At 41.3% G+C, this 20,243-nt stretch overlaps 3 protein-coding genes across 3 annotated transcripts; 1 reads left to right on the top strand and 2 right to left on the bottom strand.

Annotated features, from left to right (window-relative positions):
• The first annotated feature begins 8,677 nt into the window (after positions 1–8,677).
• Positions 8,678–10,461, top strand: LOC135632978 (glycerol-3-phosphate acyltransferase RAM2-like). Its single transcript, XM_065141939.1, has 2 exons — positions 8,678–9,390; positions 9,533–10,461. Exons 1-2 carry the CDS (start codon positions 8,788–8,790, stop codon positions 10,382–10,384), a joined length of 1,455 nt encoding a protein of 484 aa, XP_064998011.1. The 5' UTR covers positions 8,678–8,787; the 3' UTR covers positions 10,385–10,461.
• Positions 10,462–11,177: 716 nt separating this feature from the next.
• Positions 11,178–17,873, bottom strand: LOC135633397 (translation initiation factor IF-2, chloroplastic-like). The gene is made up of 12 exons (XM_065142805.1): positions 16,028–17,873; positions 15,899–15,931; positions 15,637–15,750; positions 15,281–15,430; positions 15,100–15,198; positions 14,954–15,016; positions 14,719–14,874; positions 14,463–14,528; positions 13,157–13,393; positions 12,781–13,056; positions 12,491–12,679; positions 11,178–11,784 (listed from the first exon to the last, which is right to left on the bottom strand). The coding sequence occupies exons 1-12, from the start codon at positions 17,501–17,503 to the stop codon at positions 11,623–11,625; spliced, it is 3,021 nt and encodes a 1,006-aa protein (XP_064998877.1). The 5' UTR covers positions 17,504–17,873; the 3' UTR covers positions 11,178–11,622.
• An 868-nt stretch (positions 17,874–18,741) lies between these two features.
• On the bottom strand, positions 18,742–19,803 carry LOC135633114 (uncharacterized). The gene is made up of 2 exons (XM_065142223.1): positions 19,363–19,803; positions 18,742–19,278 (listed from the first exon to the last, which is right to left on the bottom strand). The coding sequence occupies exons 1-2, from the start codon at positions 19,785–19,787 to the stop codon at positions 18,849–18,851; spliced, it is 855 nt and encodes a 284-aa protein (XP_064998295.1). The 5' UTR covers positions 19,788–19,803; the 3' UTR covers positions 18,742–18,848.
• Positions 19,804–20,243: the final 440 nt, after the last annotated feature.

Here is a 20,243-nt window from a genome sequence, read left to right on the forward strand (position 1 = left end):
CTTGGTATTTCTCATTCAGAACAATTTGGCAACTCAAGGATTCCCTTTGATATCTTTCTTTGCCAAATTTGTCGATGATTTGAGTAGACTGAGGTAGGGGTATGATACTTAAGGTATATTTTTCTGATGGATTTGGGATTTCCGTGAAATGTTCATTTTTTTATTTGAGTTTGTGTAGTTAGCAGGTTACTGATTTTTAAATATAACTCATCAGAAGTTATGCTTCAGTTGCAAGAACTCTAATAACATCATCATCACCATCATATTTATTATTATTATGATTATTGGGAAGGGGGAGGTGAAACGTAGGCAGTTTGATTGTTTACCTTCTTTAGTTGAGTTAGAGGAACTACTATTATGTTTTTGGCTGTACTCAACATGCAAATGTTAATATATCTGCGACACATTCTAAATTTTTCGTGTCTACAGATTATCATTTCAGATTCCAGAATGGATTAGAAATCAACATTAGTGGGATTTTAATGAGATGGAACCTTTTAATGCGTGCTTCAGCTTACAGAGGGTTAGGAAATTTCAATTAGGCAGAGGGAGTGCTGAAGTCTATAAACAAGAAGGGTTACACTCCTAGTGTGATATTTCACACTGTCTTGATGGAGGCATATGAGAAAGCTCAGCAGTAAACCTTTGGAAGGATGCAGTCATCAGGTCTTGATCCATCATTAATGACATATTAAATAATTCATTAAACTTCTATTGAGGTGAATCCTTTTTTCTGTTTTTTTTGCTTAAATCATAAAAAAAAAGTCCTACTTCTTATACAATTTCAAAGCAGTCTTCCTTAGCATACTGATATAATTAAATAGACAATGAAATATATAACCTCTTGTTAGAAGTGACAATTTCTGACACGGCAATCCAAATGGACACAAACTTGATACAAAATTATCAGTTTGCTTTTGGCTTGTATGAATTTTGTCATGTAACAGGCTGGCACGAACAGTAGAGGTTCAAGGTCAATAGATGGGATTTATTTGATTTAGCCTGCTTATTGTTCTTGGATTAAAATTTATCTGTATTGTGTTATCAACAAGTAGATTGGTCAAGTTATGTGATTAATCTTGTTCGACTTGTTGGGTTCCTTTGTAGTCAGGTCAAATCTCATCAAGACTTGAGTAGGTATTCCGTGTCATCCTTGTCCCTGTCTTACCTGATTTAACCTGTTTAATATCTTATATGTGTATCATCAGATTACCTCTGTGTTAGGTGGTTTAGTTCAGATTTAAATTTGTTGACATAAATATTAAACAGGTTAAGTTCAGTCCGACAGTTATATTCTGCTATATCCATTTCGACAAATGCAAAACTAACCAAACATGATGTGCTACTTCATCCATCTGAAATATAAGAAGTCAACTCTTTTGTTCTAAACATTATTATTCAACTTAAGCTGTCTTTTGGCATAACACTACTATTTAACTTAGCATATCATTGTACCTAAATTTTCTTTTTTTTTTAATATTTGTGATCCCCTACTCGTTGGGAATGCCCCATCTTATGTTGGACATTTGAGACAGTTCGTACCAATATCAATGGTCTCAACCCTTACTAGACCAAGTGCTAAACTTAAATTAACTACTGATTTATAATTGTCTCTTTGCCGATTTTTTTCTGTATTTTATTTACTTCACAGTCCTATTTCTCTCCTTTGCTGTTTTGTCTATGATTTAGTTTTTTAAAAATATTTTTTCAACTTAAGAAGGAAAGAAAGAGAAAAAAAGAACTTCAGAAAGTAACTTGCAAACAGCAAAGCATTTAATATGAAGGCACAAGTAGCCATGAAAGCTTCAGTGAAAAGAAATAAAAATCTCAGAATATGGATTTCAACAGTTCTCTTGTATGAATTCTGTGCACTGGAATGGTTCAAGTGTCAAGTTGTATAATTGCTGTACTTGGCATTGTCATTCAAAATCTATTTGTCAAGACATTGTACCAGTGCCATATGCTATCAACTTGTTATGCACGGTGTATGGATTGGTTGCTATGAACTATTGAAATGGATCAATGACCGGAAGTTGGTTTTGAATGCCTTCTAAATGAAGAAAGATCTTGTAAGCCAGACCTGAAAATGTTCCATATGATGATTTTCATGTATAAGGAAGCAGAAAATTATGATCAAGCTAGAAGGACATTGCCAATTTTTCAAGAAAATAGATGGAAAGAGAATATGAAGTACAGTTCAGTGAAACTATTTCCAGCGTGATCTACTAATTTTTCTCATCAGCTCCAGTGTTGCATTGATATTAAGATTTCTACATCTTTCATCCCACGACTTGATCTTAGATCTATTGAAGCAGCACACTCGCATTAAATATGGACTAATTGGAAAATAACTAGCTTAAAAGAACCACCTTATTAGAAAGATGCCTAAGTTACTAGTGAAAACGATTTTGATGGCCGAAGTAATAGTTATCCGCCTTAAGGCTAAAATGGGTTCTCCACAGTGTAGAATGTTTGTAGTTAAAATTAAATCAATATGTTCTAAATGACTTTATAAAGAAATTGGGGATCACTTTTTTTTTAAGAAAAGGAAAATGCATTAGCTCATAAGAACTTGATACAAAATGTGAGGAGGTGAAGAACCTCACCAAAAAACATTGGTTACATTTGATCTAGCAAAATTGGCCAGTTTATGGTCTGAATAACTCGGATTTGTGTATGTCACAACAATGATTAACAAATCCAGCTTTGGCATGGTAAAGGATGTCTTCACAGATATTCTTTAGATGCCAAGGGAAGCTGTTGGGTTTGGACAACATGTTGATCAGGGTTTTGAAGTCTGATCTGATTGTGATTTAAGTGAGGCCTTCTCAGTGAGCAAAATGAAGGCCTTCAGGTATTGCCAACATTCAGCTTCTAATGGCGTTGAGGAGTGGTTGTTGCAGCCTGCAGCAACAAAATTACCCTGCATATCGGTAATAAAAAAAACAGTTCCTGCATTGGAAGAGATAGTGTCCACTGAGCCATCTCAGCTTCAAGGAAAATCAGAGTTTGTACATGGATCTGCATTCATATGAGTAGGTATGTTCCCCTGGACATTTGGGAACACTAAATTGACATCTCAAAGACTGTTAATCAATGTATAGCTTATCTAGGAAGCAATGCAACCATAGCATAGCATGCAGTACAACATTTCCGACGTTTCTGAGGGTAAAGAGTGACTCGCTGATGGTTGAAAGAATTTATTTAATTGTACTCTTTTTAGCATGGCTGTTGGGTAAGTTGTGGAGCAAAATGCAGCAGATAGACTCTAAGGTGCATTAAAATGTGACTGATGCAAGAGTAGCTAACATGTCTGAATTTGGAGTGAGACACTTCTTTGTTGTTGATCGTGGTCATTTTATAAAATTTCATGCTTTGTTCATTCTAATGCTGCATCACATTGTTGATCTTCTTCAAGCCTTTGGCTTATGGATACTCGTTCACAATGGCATTGTCTCTTTTCTCTCCTTCAAGCCAACATGGAAAGCATATAACATCTTGCTTGTTGACTGCATTATCTTGAATGGTGGAGAAAACACGGACTATGTTCAAATGTATGAATGGAGACAATTGCAAACTTTTTTTTCTCTTTATCCTAATTTACAGTGGAGTTATAGCTACCATGCTTGCATAACTAATGTCTCCATTGGGCACTGCAGGTGTGAACCTGACCTATGCTCCTATGCAATAAAGCTATCTGCTTATGAAATTGCAGCTGATATGGGTGGAGCTCAGTAAGTTTTTTTGCTGTATTAAAGAAGATGGTTCAAAATTCAAATCCAAATGTTGTCTATGGGACCTTGATGAGAGGTTATACAAAATTGAATTATCTCGAGAATGTAATGCATGTAGAGAGGATGCTTTTCAAAGGTGCTGAAGCCAACCAGACCATCTTTTCTATCATCATGGGTGCCCATGTCATGAACCCTGATTTTAAGTGCTGTTATCCAGTTTGCTTACATCAGTGCCCAATTGGGTTCCCACATGATCAGAGAGCAAGGAACATCCTTCCATCTTTGGCTAAAAAACCAGAGGAACATGATAAAGCAACTAATGGGGATGCGGAAGATGAAAAGAGGAAGATACTGATTTCATTTCCATTGAGGTGTAAAGAGAGTTAGCACTTTGCAATCAAACAGAGTATGAACTAAAAGGTACAACTTTGCAATAATATCATGAACTGTGCTGACTACTACCATGAAGTCCTCTACATCTGTGATCAAAACTTTCTAAGAGTGTTCTGGTTCCAACAATTGTAATTGAAAAGCAGTTATGATATATTGATATTTTTTGCTTCTTTAATAAGTATATACTTCAAGTATCCCAGGAAAACCTCTTGATGTATTGAGCTCCACATTACTGAAGCTGCCCTTTATGTTCTTGACATAGCATGAAGATTCTCCCTTGAAAACCAGCGAACTCGTGAATGTTGCATGCTGAGCAGACTAGAGAACATAATAAGGTTTGTTTCCTGCACTTCTCATGCGTTTAACTGTCAATCTTTTTCATCTCTAATTTGGAATTGATTTGGTAGGACTTCTCCTAACTGAGATGTCCTCCGCTATATATCCCTTCGATGCAGTGCTTGTAGGTGTATAAGAATTAGCAGTAAGCCATATCGGTAGATCTTGTCGGACCAGAAGCAATGTGTGCCGTATTCAGCAAGAGATTGTTCATTTACTTGCGACTTGTTTCATCAAGAGGTTGGATTCTTAGCTCTATAGCATCAGAAGAGTATCGGCAAGAACAACAAGCTGTAACTCGATTGATGTACAAAGATACATGGCACATGACTCTGCGATTCACATATATATCCTCAAAAACCATGCCAAAACCACGAGCAAGAAGATACGAGAAGAAGAAGAAGAAGGAAATAAACTAAGATATTGTACTAAGATGCAAGCTCCGGACAGCGACGACGGCCTCGACACGGACGCCGTCGAGTTGTCGAGCGCGTCCGAGCAGTCTTCCTCCACAATGGTGTCGAGGGTGGCTCGGCGCTGTCGCCTCGTGCAGGTTAGTCGCCACGGCGCCACCTCCGCGAACTGGGCCTTGGGCGACCGCGGGGAGCTCCGCGCCGTCTCCAAGAAGAAGGAAGCTAATTGCACTCCGGCCATCCTCTCTCGTGAGTCGTATTGCTTGAGCTCCTCTGACTTCAACTCGCTTGTTGATACGCCGCAGAGGCGGCAGGATCTTTATAGAGCCGAGCTTTAGGCTATTGTCCTCGACATTGCTCTTTGTTACCAAAATACCATCACTTAAGATCGACCTTCGTCGAACCTGCAAAAGGGGTAGTTTAGGAATAGAGGGTATACGCCTCGTCTGAGTCCGCAGCCAGGATGTCTTTGACATGTTCTTATTTCACCAAGCCTATTCTTGGGAGTCGGTCAAATAAAGTCCCGGTTCGGAGGGATTTATGGAGCTCTTTCCCAGTTTATGACTAAAATTGGGTGAAGTAGGGCTACCAATTTGGTCTCCCATCATAACTTGGTTGAAGTATAATTGATTGTTCATAAAAGTTAAATAATTAATTCATGTGTTATATAATTCATATATCTGGTTCATTGACATCGATCTAATTTGAAATTATCATTTTTAGAAAAAGAGGGTTAATTATCATTTATACTTAGACTCTTATCAATATCGAGATTTTTATATTTAAAAATTTTATATTTAATTTTTTTTATAATTTTTAAAATAAAATAAATAAGCTCATTTACTCGTGTATACTAATCTACGGTGCTTTGGGTACACGTCCACGTCCACGACGTATTTCTCCTTTGGTATATGATACGGTCTCCGAAATCGAACTCGTTGAGACCGACCCATCTGAAGAATTGGTTCGGCGCGAGCGCTTCTTCGTTCGTCTCCCTCGACGCGCTCCATTCCCGACCCAGATTCTGGTCGGAATCCCTTCTCAAAGCAGTCAGTCGGAAACCAATCGCAGATTCAATAGGTTAGGGTGACCCACGGCGTCAAACTCGGGACAAGCGGTACCGTCTTGTTCTTGAATTATTTGTGTTTTCTTTTCTTCTGCACTACCACATCTGTGTTTTTCTTGAATGGGAGTGGTGGTCGTTTCAGATTCAAGCAATAGAAATATACTCTGCTTATCATCTCTTCGTCATGCTCACCGATAGCTCAATCTTCGATTGCCTTGCTGTGATTGTAGCGAAGGTTTCATGTCGGATTCTGTTTCGGTGCCATCTTGTATGGACTATCCATTTGCATTGACCATCTGACGCCAAAGTTGCATAGATTTTTGGATCTGTTATATTTCTCACCGATGTGGTGACTCGTAGTTTTATGTACGACTCTGATTTGGGTTCTTTTATTAGGGATGTTGAATCATTGAGCACTATAAGGATTAGATTACTAGGATATAAAATAATTATTAAGTTGAAGCTCTTCTACATGTAGAGGTATCCTCCTCAATTTGGGTGGTTCTTTTCTCATCATTGATTTAAGAATTTAATGTGTGGAACCAATGGTTTCGTAGAGTATCAACTTAGACTTATTCAGCTATGTTTTCCCTTGATGTTTCTTTTTAGTAATTTTCTCTTTTTATTCCAATAGTTTTATCTTCATTTTCTAACCTTCTTTTATGTTTACAAAATTAAGCTTTAACTTTAAGCTTCCATGAAAATATTTTGGTGGACTTTCCAACTTGACTGTTCCATTTGATATTTGCAAAAATCATTTCACGATAAACTTAGGCCTGTTCATGTCATTATCAATATCAAGATTCTAAGTTTTTGTTCTCCCATTCAGACAAGATCGATAAGAGCAATCGGAAACATGTACATTCAGTTGCTAACCTAGTAAAAAACAAACCCCATGAGACTCCCATCAATGCTGGATTTGGTGAGGGTCATCTCAGTGATTTAAGATAAGTTTTTCTATAATTCAACCTTGGTCATTTATGTCGCAATGAAGTGACCTTATTAAAGATGGTAATTATTAATTTGTTATACTAGTGTTATTGATATTGACCGTGAAGAAGGTCTTTGGACAAATTTATTATGCGTGTTGCTTGTTACCCTTTTAATGGAAATCAGTACTTGAGGGTTGCTATCATGGCATCAGTCTTAATCTTCACATTATTCATTGCATTTGCGGTGGGTTAACATAGGCCTCGTTTTAAAGACACGATGCTTTGGTATGAAAACATCCCAAACTGGTGAATATTCTTATTGCAAAGTTCAGTAGATTATGATATATAAATTATACCGAATGATTGATATTTACGATTTTGTTATTATTATTGTTGTTGTATATAGATTGCACCTGTATATAACAATAGAAATTAAGATAATTCTCAAACTTTATTCTTGTCAAGTTTCCATTAACTTTTTTTTAGCTCATCTCCATGAACTTTGTTCTTTGCCGTGAACAAGCACGACTTCAAACCATCTTTTCCTCGGGCTCGGGTTCCAACTGCATGTTTTGAGGTACCTTAACCACTCTCTATGCTACACTTGAATAGCATTACTCTTTTACTATTTTCAGTTTCTTTTAATTTTATTCCCATTTGTTATTTGCATTCTTGACTATGGTGAAGTTTGGTGATTAGAGTTGCTTTATTCTTTCCTTGGCTGGCAACTTCGGGCCACTGTGGTCCTTCAAACGCTATGATACCATCAGCTGCCGGTGTCCTGTTAGTTTCATCTGTACCTCCTCATTTGATGCTGATTACCACTTGCCTATCATTAATTGATTTTGATCATTATGTTGGGCCAAAATGTTTTTGCCTGAGAGTTCAGTCTGCACGCAACAATTGATTTGGAGGTCAAGGTCTTTGCAAGACCCTACTGCTTTTCCTCTTTGACTCATCTTTAGTGTGTGCTTAACAAAAGCCAGAGGCCTTGATGGAAGTGCTGGTATCAATAGGATGTGGTCCTCGAAGAGCGAGGAGTCACAACAGGCTGAAAGCCTCACTATCTTAGCTGGGTTGAGAAGAGTATAATAGCAGACGTAAGCAATGTTGGCATCAGAATTGGATTCTGAGAAGATCATTAGCCATTTAAAATCACTCTTTGGGCATTCCCTGGTTGCTGGGATCAATACTTATTGACTTAGCTTCGATGGCTATGGAAGTTAATGTAGTCGATTTTTGCAGTGTAAGCAAGGAATGAGAATCCTGAATGAAACGATAGATTCTACTTCAAAAACAGAAGCAAAAGGGGGCTAAACTTGATTGGCTCCAAGTTAAAACTAGAGCTGATGTTGTCTTGCCGATTGTAACTGTTCTTCCCAGTTTTTACTTCTATTTTGCTGGCGAGATTATGATTGCCACACCATAAGGTGGTCAACGAGTCACTTGGTATGATTTGATATCTGTGAGAAACCCTTCCACGAAGGCCGGCTCTGTATCTGCTCCTGTGTGTTGCTCCTTGTTGCTGCTACCCTTTTCATCAAACACGGATGCCTTTATCCAACAACATCCATTGTATTTTGTGTGACTGAGGATTGAAGAACCTCATCTTTTGAGCATGACCGGTGGTAAAACACATACATTGTGTTTCCCTGGACGATTTATGTGTGAATGCTTGTGATACTACCACCTGTTCTTCTACCCTCTTTGCTCCTTATAATGGATCAAGAAGACCCCAATTTCTGCATGGCCAGCGTCGGGACAAGTACGAGTGCCTCTCCCTCGCTCTCACCTCGTGGCTCGTGAAACCCCTCCCATCCATGCCCGCCTACGGTATCCTTCGGCCGATGCCTTCGCTCTCTATAAGATGCCTACAATGCTGAAACTGTTTCCTTGGTTCTCTTAGGCGGGTCATGTCTCCGATTGCACCTTCTCCTCGTCATTGGAAAGAGAACCGCAGCATCGCCGCGGAGTTCGAGGGAGCTCTTCTCATCTCCAGCAGCCTCTTCCCGTACTTCATGCTGGTGTCCCTGGAAGCCGGCGGTCCCGTCCGGGCCCTCGCGTTGCTCCTCCTCGCCCCCCTCGTGCGGCTCTTGGAGCTCGCCGGCCTCGAGTGCGTCGCTCTTCGCGTGATGATCTTCGTCGCCACAGCGGGCCTCAGGGTGGTCAATCTCCAGGCGGCCGCGAAGGCCACCCTCCCCAAGTTCTACCTGGAGAACCTCCGGCGCAGCGCGTACCGTGTCTTCGCCGGCTGCGGTGGCAAACGGTACGTGATCACCTCGTGCCCGAGGATCATGGCGGAGCCGTTCTCCAGGGAGTACCTGGACGTCGACGGCGTGCTCGGCACGGAGCTGAGGGCGTTCCAGGGGTTCTTCCTGGGCTTGACGTCCCCGGGCGGCTTCATGTCTGGCTCCCGGCGGCTCGAAGCTCTCCACGCGGCCATGGCAGGTGCCGAGGTGATCGACGTTGGACTGTGCGGGAAGGACAGAGATCAGCCCTTCATGTCCTTGTGCGCGGTACGTACACTCACCGTTTGTAGGTTTGCTTCGCTTCGACGTGCTCGGTTGGCGATGGGAGTGATGTACGTGCTTCCCGCAATGGACACACGCACGCACACACACACCTCAGCCGATCGTTGACGTGTCTCCCCCATCGCAGGAACGATACTGCATCACACCACAGGACGCAGCCCAACCCGTGCCAAGAAGCGAGTACCCGAAGCCGTTGATCTTCCACGACGGTCGTCTGGTGGCGCTACCTACGCCGTTGGATTCTCTCATCGTTCTCCTGTGGATACCTTTCGGAGTCGTATTGGTCACGTTAAGGATCCTCGTGGGCCTTTCCTCCCCCTACAAGCTGTGCCTCCTGTGCACCGCCGCCACCGGCGTTCGCATCAGGGCCCAATTCCACGAGCCCCGATCCGACGCCGCCACACGCAGCAGGAGCCACACATTGTTCGTCTGCAACCATCGGACGCTCGTCGACCCCGTGATCATATCAACCGCCCTCCGGCGGAAGGTAACAGCCGTCACGTACAGCGTCAGTAGACTGTCGGAGCTGATCTCGCCGATCCCGACCATCCGACTGAGTCGGGACCGCTTCGAGGACGGTGCGAGGATGCGGTCGTCGCTGGGCCACGGCGACCTGGTGGTGTGCCCGGAGGGCACCACCTGCCGGGAGCCGTACCTGCTCCGGTTCAGCCCGTTGTTTGCGGAGATCGCCGAGGACATCGTGCCGGTCGCCGTCACCAACGATGGGAGCATGTTCTACGGCACCACCGTGCGGGGGCACAAGTGCTTGGATTCCTTCTTCTTCCTCATGAATCCCCGCCCTTCCTACGGGTTGGATTTCTTGGCGAAGGTACCGGGCGGGCAGAAATCCAAGTACGATGTGGCCAATCACATCCAGCAGGCGATCGGGCGAACGATTGGGTTCGAGTGCACCAACTTGACGCGCAAGGACAAGTACAGAATGCTCGCCGGCCATGATGGCTTGGACCCAAGGAAATGATTGGGCTAATGATACAAGCTCGTACAAACCAAGTGAATGGATGTCACACCGTCTTGTCTCTCTCAGTTGTGTAGTGAACGACCATAGTACATTAGCATATGCATGTAGAGGTCAAAGAGGTAGGTTATTAGATCAATCAATGTGGATCGATCTTGCTACTCTATATATATATATATATATATATGTTTTGATTTCTGTGGGTTTTAACACCCAAATTGGTCTTTGATAATGCATGTGGCTTAGTAACTTTAGGTATCATTTATGGCGAAAAATCTTAGGCAATGAGCGACGGGAAGTGACAGTGTCAGACGAGATACACTTATGTTCAGAGGGAGAGCTCTCACGTTTAACGGGTCGATGCGAATCAATTTTAATGGGTCGGAGCAAATCATCCAAACCGGGAGCAATCCACGTATCGATTCTTGCTAAGTCGGCTGGACGAACCAACAGTCCTAAAACGATAGGAACACTATATGACATGAATACTGCTTCACCTCTGAGTGCATCTCTGTTTTTAACTTGGAATTTTTGTTGGGAAGTGGATTGTTTTACCATAGGAATTCATCAAGTGAATAATGTTAATCTTCCCCTTCCTTGAATTGAATTTACTCTTCTCTTCCTGTGCAGCATTTGCATATTTTACCTTAACCGAGTCTATCACAATCTTCCCTGCTGAGATTACTCAACCATCTTGAAACTGATTTGAGATTCACTATAAGCTAAATGAGTATCACAACAAGAAAAACGCATGCAAAAACACACTGGGAACATAATTTCATATACAGAACGTATATGCAAAAATATAGGCATTATGACATTATTTTCCCTTTAGGTACGGTTTCATACACCGGGCATCAAATAAACTCAGGGCAGCGTTGACTTGTCGTGAGAGGGCAATTGAATTATAAAAAGATAAAACTGTGTTCCGACTATATCTGTTACAAGTAATTGAATCACTAAAAAGTGAAGTGCCCTTCTCTACAAAACAAAAAAAAAAGGGGAAAAAAGACAGCTGAGATTCATTTTACAATAGCTTATATGGCAGATGACCCGAGCATCTTCCAAGATCAAATGAAGATGTGACGAGTAATCGAACCTACCCAAAGCTTAATTAGTCTGAAGTTGTTTTGAACCACCACCCGTTGGATGCTTTACAGGACACCACAATTTGAGAATATCAGATTCACCGCACATCGCTTGCTCAACCCTCTGACTGGTTGTAGCCGTCTTTTCCTGCTTCACAGCTCAATTCCAGCTCCAACTAATGCAGCTGTGACTGTGGCTGATGCTTCTTCAAGTGTCCGTCGCTTTTTCACTGTATTGAAGGCCTCAATAACATCTCCAGCTTCCCAATCATCAAAATCATTAACACTAATACCACACTCGAGCCCAGCACCAACCTGGATACCAGAAAGAAGGCTCACTAAGTTTGAGATAGAAAACATGGTCATGAGTGAGTAACAAAAGCTGAGGTGCATTTGGGAAAACTTGTGTGCCAAAATCTACATCACATAATGAAAGAATGATTCATTAAAAAATTGCACAGCAACAAAGTTCATTAGGTCTTAAGCTAACAAGAAGCATCTATACTTTCTATGTATTATAAACTCAGGAAACATTATCGAAGATCTGGTGCTTCCAAGTTATAATAGTAACATAAACAGAAGAAGTTGTTCATCAAAAGAGATTTACTAGTTTGATTCATGTTTGGTCTAGGAATTTTTTATGAAGCAATACAACAGGAAACTCTTGCTACTTTGTACTAGTTCCATATTAGATATACATGCTAAAGTTCCTTGAGCAAAACCATATTCCATATTGGGAAAGATGTATTAAAAAGCATGAATGCAATAAAATAACAACACATCAATTATTTTAGAATAGAGTTCCTTTCGTTTTCCTGAATAAGATTTACTACAGAAATAAATTAATGGCCATGAACTTGTAAGATTTTGGGTGCTCAAATTACATTGAGCACCATCTACAATCATGGTATGCCTGATACAAGTTTTTGTAGTAGCTTTATCTGTAATATTGTGAATTATTAGTAGACAATGAATCATGTTGAGCTGTTCTCCATACAATGATCAACTGTTTGTGGCTTACCTCCTTTACATCTTCCTTCACCCGTCGAAGAGAATCAATTGTGCCAGTATGAACTGTCTTTCCGTTTCGAACAACCCGAACACCACAGTCTTTCACCACCTTTCCTTCAGTGACCATGCATCCAGCAACACGTCCGCTACCACTACCAAATGTTGCTCGAACATCTGCTGTTCCTATTGGGACTTGTTCCTAGAAGATTGTAAACATAATTAGGATTAAAACAAAATGTCAGCATAGGATTCCAAGGCATCCATGCAAAAGGAAGAATCTAATGATAGTCAAATGTTCACCTCAACAGGCTCTAGAAGCCCTTCCATTGCATTCCTCATGTCATCAATAAGGTCGTATATGACTCTATATAGCCGTATCTCAACGTTCTTTTTGTCTGCATAACTCTTAACTGAACCAGGAGCTTTCACATTGAAACCAAATATAATGGCCTCAGAAGCGACAGCCAGATCAACATCACTGGTGCTAACCTCCCCTGGAGCTTGGAGGAGGAACTTCAAATTGACATTATCTCGAGGGAGCACTTGAAGAGCTTGTCTGACAGCTTCAATTGAACCCTATTATGTATGAAAACATTCAATCTTACAGAAATGAGTCCTGTACAAACAATGTGCTGGATATGACATCCAAGATAACATGCATCTGGAGACATCTTACCTGAACATCAACCTTTAGAATAATATTCAACTGGTGCACATCTAAACCAGACTGCTTTCCTGATGCAACAGCAGAAGCAATGGAAGACAGGGTGACCTTCGTTTCCCCTGCCTTAGCAGATATCCGTGCAGCCTGTAATGATTCTGCACATGCTTCTGCCGTTTGACGTGCAACATCGAGGGATTCAACAACCTCAAATTCATCACCAGCAATAGGAACACTACCGAGACCAATGACCTATGAATTTGAACATTCAAAGTGAGGAAGGAAAGGCATGAGAGAGCAGTTAAGAAATAAGCAAAACAATATCGAGAGTCAGGACAACTAGATCATGACATCACATTATAGTTTATGATGCACATATCCTTTGAGATTATAAAAAGGCCGTACCTCAAAATCCCATTGTGTATAATTCACTAGTTGTTCTTTTGTGTTGAGCAGTTTGTTCAAGGATAAAAACTACTTTGTATGGTGCAAATTACTAGATGCGGAGAAAATAATTTTTCTGATTCAAGTTGTTCCCATTATGGTCAAGTTATTCAGCATTTTTTTTTTAAGCATCAATTACTTCATTAAGCTCCAAGTTCCAACAACATATCACTTTTAATCAGTTTTCAAATCCAGCATTTTTCAATATAAAGAATTGTCAAAGTAGTAGCTTCTAAGACATTTTGACGCAAATAAAAGTCTGTCACAGAATCATATCCTCATCACAAGGTTTTCCAAACGATGCATAGCATGTGCATATGCAACAGCTGGACATAAGCCAGCATACGTGAGATGGTCTTCAAATTAACTGGACATCTGAATTTTGCACAAGACTGGACTAATAATTTAGGTAAAAATGGCACTCTAGACTAGAATTAATGAGTTCCCCATCTAAGTTTTGGGTGAATATGGACATGAGATTTGGAGACACATACGAGTGTCAAGTGCAGTGAGGAGACAAAAAGGTGATATAGGAAAACAAGAAAAAAAGCTTATCTAATTGAATATGGTAACTATTTGCAAGAAAAAAAATGATGCTGAATGGAAACTACTCTATATTGTGTAAATCTTTTTCTTTTTTGTTCTCACTTACCATGATGGGGAAGAAGTCCTCACAATCAATTTCGAGCAAACCGATGCTTAACATCATTGTTATGTATGCAATGCATTTCTAAGGGACGAGCTAAACACCCCATATGCATGGACAAATCAAACTAGCTTGTTCACTCGTTCATAAAGTTATTCTGGTTGAGTGATGTAAATATCTCAAACATATTAAGAGTAGGACAAACGATACAGATGTATAAGAAACAAAAACCTGCACAGCCATTGATGGTCCCGCTTCATCAACACGACCTCCTCTGTCATCAAACATAGCACGCACCTGCTCATGAGAAAAATTGGCGTGGAACATTGGCAAGATATCAGAAAGGGAAAGATACCAAGACCATTGCATGATACAAAATTTCGAGATAAAACATTGGTAATGTGTATAAAAAGGCTGGTAAATAGTCATTTCCATTTTTTTTCCTAGGAAGATCCCTTAATTGTTGAGTAACGAGTTGAATACGAACCTTTCCAAAAGCTGCACCACACACAACAACATCACCCTTCTTAAGGGTTCCATTTTGCACAATAAGTGTAGCAACGGCTCCCTTTGCTTTATCCAGACCTGCTTCTATGACAGTGCCTTTAGCATTTCTTTTTGGGTTGGCTTTCAATTCTTGCAGCTTCAAATTATGAAAGATCTGAATCAGGTACTGAATTCACCGAGAGAACAAACTTTAAATCTGAGACCAAACCTTATACCTCTGCCACAAGCATCACAGTTTCCAACAGTTCATCAACATTCTCTCCCTTAAGAGCACTGATCTGATTCAGGAGACCACGAAACATTCTTAAGAATCATGAAAAATGAATGGTTATTATTATTTTTAAGGGGGAGAGGGAGGAACCTGAACCATAGGGATGTCACCGCCCCATAATTCTGGCATAAGGCCAACAGAAGAAAGCTCTTGCATAGCTCTTTCAGGATTTGCTCCATCCTTATCTATCTGAATCCACAGAATGAACATGCATGATTAGCTATTTGCATGCCAGATACGAACAACATGTAGCATGACTGAACTAACATGCCTTATTGATAGCAATGACAATAGGCACCCCAGCTGCCTTTGCATGAGCTATTGCTTCATTAGTCTGTGGGCGGACTCCATCATCAGCAGCCACTACAATGATGACAATGTCAGTCACTCTCGCTCCACGTGCCCTCATTGCACCAAAAGCCTGTTTGAATTTTAGACTAGGAGTTAGTTGCATTGAATAACTCACCAGTAACACTCAGTTAAGTAGTCAGCACAATATAACTTTATTCTCAAAAGTACAAAATTTACTTTATACCTAAAACCGAGACCATCTAGAGGTCCTAAAACCAAAAGGGAATATCAGCTGAAAATTCCGATGGCAGAATAAAAGGAACAAAAAACAAATACCTCGTGCCCTGGGGTATCAAGAAAGACACATGGTCGAGGCTTTCCATCGACTGGCACAAGAACCTTGTATGCTCCGATACCTTGAGTTATTCCACCTGCCTCTGATGCTACCACCTGTAATCATGAGTCAGACTGAAATATTTCAAGAGCTGTGATAGATACATGGAGAATATTTTGTCTATGACTGGTTTGCAAGACACTTGAGCCCATCACTAAGAAATTTGATACAGATAAACATGCAATATAAAGATTCAGAAATTACCCTGCTCTTTCGAATATAGTCCAGTAGTGTCGTCTGTGAATCAAGATTACCAAACAAAGAAATTAAAGGTCTATTTGTACAAGGATTTAACTCTTCGAGTAGCTTACAAAAGAAAAAAAAAACTGATACCTTTCCATGATCCACATGCCCCATGATTGTAATAACAGGAGGCCTGTCTTCTAACATGTCCAAGTCCTCTTCATCGAGAACTTCCTTCTTCTTTGCCATCTCTTCCACTCTAACTGGATCAACTTCGATTACTTCCACATCATATTCTTTGCATATCATCTTGACAATGTCTTTATCAAGCGTCTGGACTGCATTAGGCCTAACTCCCCTTGTGTACAAAAATGCAAGAATATCTGCTCCGCTGACAGCCAAGTTATATGCCAACTCCTCAGTCAACATGCCCTCTTTACCCACCTCAAGGATCTCGACTTTAACAGGTTCTGCAGCTTTAGCTGCTTGCAGTCTTGCAGCTTTACGGCTTGCTTTACTCCATTTCCTTCCTTTCCTTGGCTCTGTAACCCCGGGGATCGGCACGTTAAGCTCCGAGGCTTCCTCCTCGGATATCTTCCCATCATCCACCATACGTCTGCGCAAACTTCCCGTGGAACTTGATTTCTTACGACGATCATCTTTGGCTTTGGTTGGTGGGGGCCCTTTTGCTGGCTTCAAAGGGGTTGCTAATATCGCCTCAGCGGCAATTGGATCAATACCTGGTTTCTTGGATGAAAATTTATCTATAAGAATCGGTTTCCTTTGCCTCTGGACATCAGGCGTCTTGGCTGCAGGAATGGTAGGTGGAGAAACTGGAGACTTTGCTTGCAACTTTGGCCTGGCTGGTGAAGGCATCTGAGGCTTCAAAGGTGCAATCGGAGGAGCTCCCGACGTATTTGTCACTGTGGTTGTAGAGGAATTTTTCTCCTCTTCCTCCTTGACCTTTGCTGGTTCTTTAACTGCGTTTTGCACACTAGCCACAGGGTTCCCCCTCCGCCAAACACTCTTAGTTGTATTCGAATTCCTTGTCGCCAAAGTTGCATTCGCCGGCCTACCAGATTTGGAGCTGCCATTGGACACACCAGTGTCCCTGCTATCTTTGCCACCAAATTTGACCGCATTCGCAGTTTCAAGTTTTTCCACCTTATCTAAAACCTCACCAAGAGATTCCATCATTTCCTCGCTGTCTTCCATTGGGGCCGCCGGCTTCTCACGAACAGCCTTGTCGGATGACCAATTAGAGGAGGCCGAGTTCGAAGGATCTAATTGACCATTGGGGGGCGCTCTGAGCACCGGCTTCAGAGGAGGCTTGAGGATGAGATCGGCATCATCGTTTCTGCTAACACTGCTATTACTAACCTTGAATGTGGACTCGGAAGAGACCGGAATTCCCCTCTCCTCGATCAAATTGGTGGTCACCATACACTTACAAAATCGACCTCGAGCAACACGCCACTGCATCGACCCGTAGAAGCTACTAAATCTAATACTAGAAACGACATGAATCCTCCGAACAGTGACAGCCGAGGAAGAGACCTCGAAGACACCCGGGGAGGAGACGGGCCTCGCGCTTCCCAGCGACGCAAGGGAAGCAGGAGACGCCATTGCTTCACAAGAAAGCTACACAAACATACGTTTCCCACCAAACTAACACAAAAATCGCATCTTTCGATCGCCGCTCAAACGGCCAAAACAACACAACAGAGTTCGAATCTTGAACGAAAGGATGTCCGATTATCACCGGAACTTAACGAACACAAGGGTTCCGACGAACCTGCGAAACCCTAATTCAACTCCAAAAAGAGAACGGGAGGCCTCAAATTGATGACGGATAAGGCCCGGTGGTAGTTGTGGACAGAGCAGTACCAGAAGAAGTTGAGATAGACTTGTTCTTTCTTCTCCCCCCAAAACAAGAGAGAGAGAGAGAGACGAGAGAGAGAGAGGAGGAAATCTTTTCTCATAAATAATAATAATAATAATCATAGAACAAATTGTATGGAAACTGATGGTAGGAAAAAGGGGTTGGGTTTTGGGAGTTTGTCGGGGGAAAGATGTGGCGCCTTCTCCACTCGTCGATATATACGTTGTAGGTGATAAGGCTTGTGGTATTTTGGATATCCACTCAATATGATAGGTTACTTGTGGTGCTACGAGGGGCTATTATTTTATTGCTCTTTTTAATCTTCTAAAAATAATAAATAATATGTAACGATGATATTTTATATAAATATATTTATAAAAAATATGGTTCAAATTTAATCAATATATATTTTTTATAATTTTATTATTTATAAAAAGTAAAGTTCGACTTAAGACATTACGATTATCTATCAAGATTTTTTACTAAATCAATTAGTTTTATTAGTTTATATATATGGATGTCGTTGGAGTATGAGGATGAGCCAGAAATACATGTTTTTTCATTTCATACCCACATAAAAAAAATTATTTTTTTATTTTTTATTAACGTGAATGGGTGCATGTAATTCCAATAACATGAATGCTAATTACATTTGTGATATAACATACACAATATTATATAAAAATGCTTGATCTGATTTTTTTTTAAACTCTTTATTTTTTTACTCTTAATATAATTTGATAAATTTTTATCAAATTATTATGAGTGATTTTTCTGAATAAGTCTCATTTTTATTTTATTTTTTTCTTCTTAAAATATATCTTCTATTTTTATTTTTTTCAAGTAATATAAAAAATATCTCTCACCAATTTCAATGGTACTTTTTCCACTAATCTGGAAGACATGTTTATATGAATATTACTATGTGAATTTATGTGCTTGAGCCCGAGAACAGAACTGATGTTTACTGCACTACAAAGAGTCCATTAAGCCCTGCTAAATGCATTACACTGACCAGTTTTGTTTGGGAACTCCACAAGCACAGCTTCGATCTTCAGTTTTCTTGGAGAAGAGTAGTTCAGCGTCTGATTAATTCCAGAACTTCTCTTTGGCCCATGCAATGGCTTCATCGATGCTTTCTTGCATGTCGTGGCCACCGACTTCTATGCTGAAGGAACACTCTGCGGCTTCCTCCTCCATCATCACATCCTCTGCTTCTGCTTCTGCTTCGGCTTCTGCTTCGGCCAGCAACGGGTGGTCGAAGATAACAGAGGACATTCCCGATGCCGGTGACTCTGTCGCGGAGCTGTCACACCGCAGAGGCTTCTCATGGCGCCCGCGGAAGCTGGCTTCAAGGTTGGAGGTCTCACGGTACGAGAAGCATGATTGCTGCGCGAACAAGTTGCAGAAGGAACGTGAAGGGCGCTGCATGGTGATCGAGCTCCTGTTGCTGTGATCTTCTCTGGAGTTTGCTGACAGCGGAGACGAAGATTTATGGCATCTTGGTGCTGCGATCGGTCTGCTTATGGAGAAGTCTCAAAAGAATCAGAGAGCATGTCCCGGTATAACCTTGTGCTAACTGTAGATCTACACGAATACGCACCGGAGCTTGTAAGCGAGAGAAGAAGAAAGCACGACGTCCGCGGGTGTGGAATCGCCGCGGATCGAAGGGCTCACGTGCTCCGAGCTCAAGATCGACGGCGACTCGCTGGACTTCGATCTCGACCCTCTCGCCGACCGGAGGTCGCCGTGCGATCCGAATATGTCGTCGTAGAACCCCGTCTCCGTCCTCACCCACGTCCTCCTTGTCCCCGCCGATGGCTGTAACACCTCGTCGGAGAGTGGCGAGGGTCGGGTTCTGCGGTAGGCGGAGAGGTCTCCGGCGAAGCGGCGGAGAAGGACGCTCTTTGGCGGCCCGCCGAAGACGTCGCGGAAGTCGTCGGGGTCAAGGGAGTTCTTCCGGTTCCGCCTCGCCTCCTTGCCTGCCAGCGATCCGGCGGACGTCCGCCACGATTCGCGCTTCATCATGGCGTCACGATCAGACGGCTCGGAACCGTTTTGGAGGAATGAACGCCCGCCGTTGGTGCTTTATAGTGACGCGAGACGACGACGCAAAAAGCGGATACTTAATAGTTAATAAATTCTTTATATATATATATATATAATTTATTTTCTCCTTTTTACCACTTATTCATTATAAAAAAAACAAATTTATTTTATTTAAAATTAATAAATGATTTACTTGTTGCCATCAGCCTGTTTAATTCACAAGTATTCTAAGGATTATATGTATATATATATATATATATATGTATATAGCTTGAATTGCAGGGAATTTGCTGTGTGAATCCAATAAATGCTAATCGATCTCCTACTTTTGCTGATCAATCATATAATGTTGGAAAGATTATAATTGCAGTAGTATACATTTACTTGCAGAAAGCAAAAGGCAAAAGAGTATCACGACTGAGGAAAAGTGGAAAG

The sequence above is a fragment of the Musa acuminata genome, chromosome BXJ3-3 (genome assembly GCF_036884655.1).
Source record: "Musa acuminata AAA Group cultivar baxijiao chromosome BXJ3-3, Cavendish_Baxijiao_AAA, whole genome shotgun sequence".
Classification (NCBI taxonomy): Eukaryota; Viridiplantae; Streptophyta; class Magnoliopsida; order Zingiberales; family Musaceae; genus Musa; species Musa acuminata.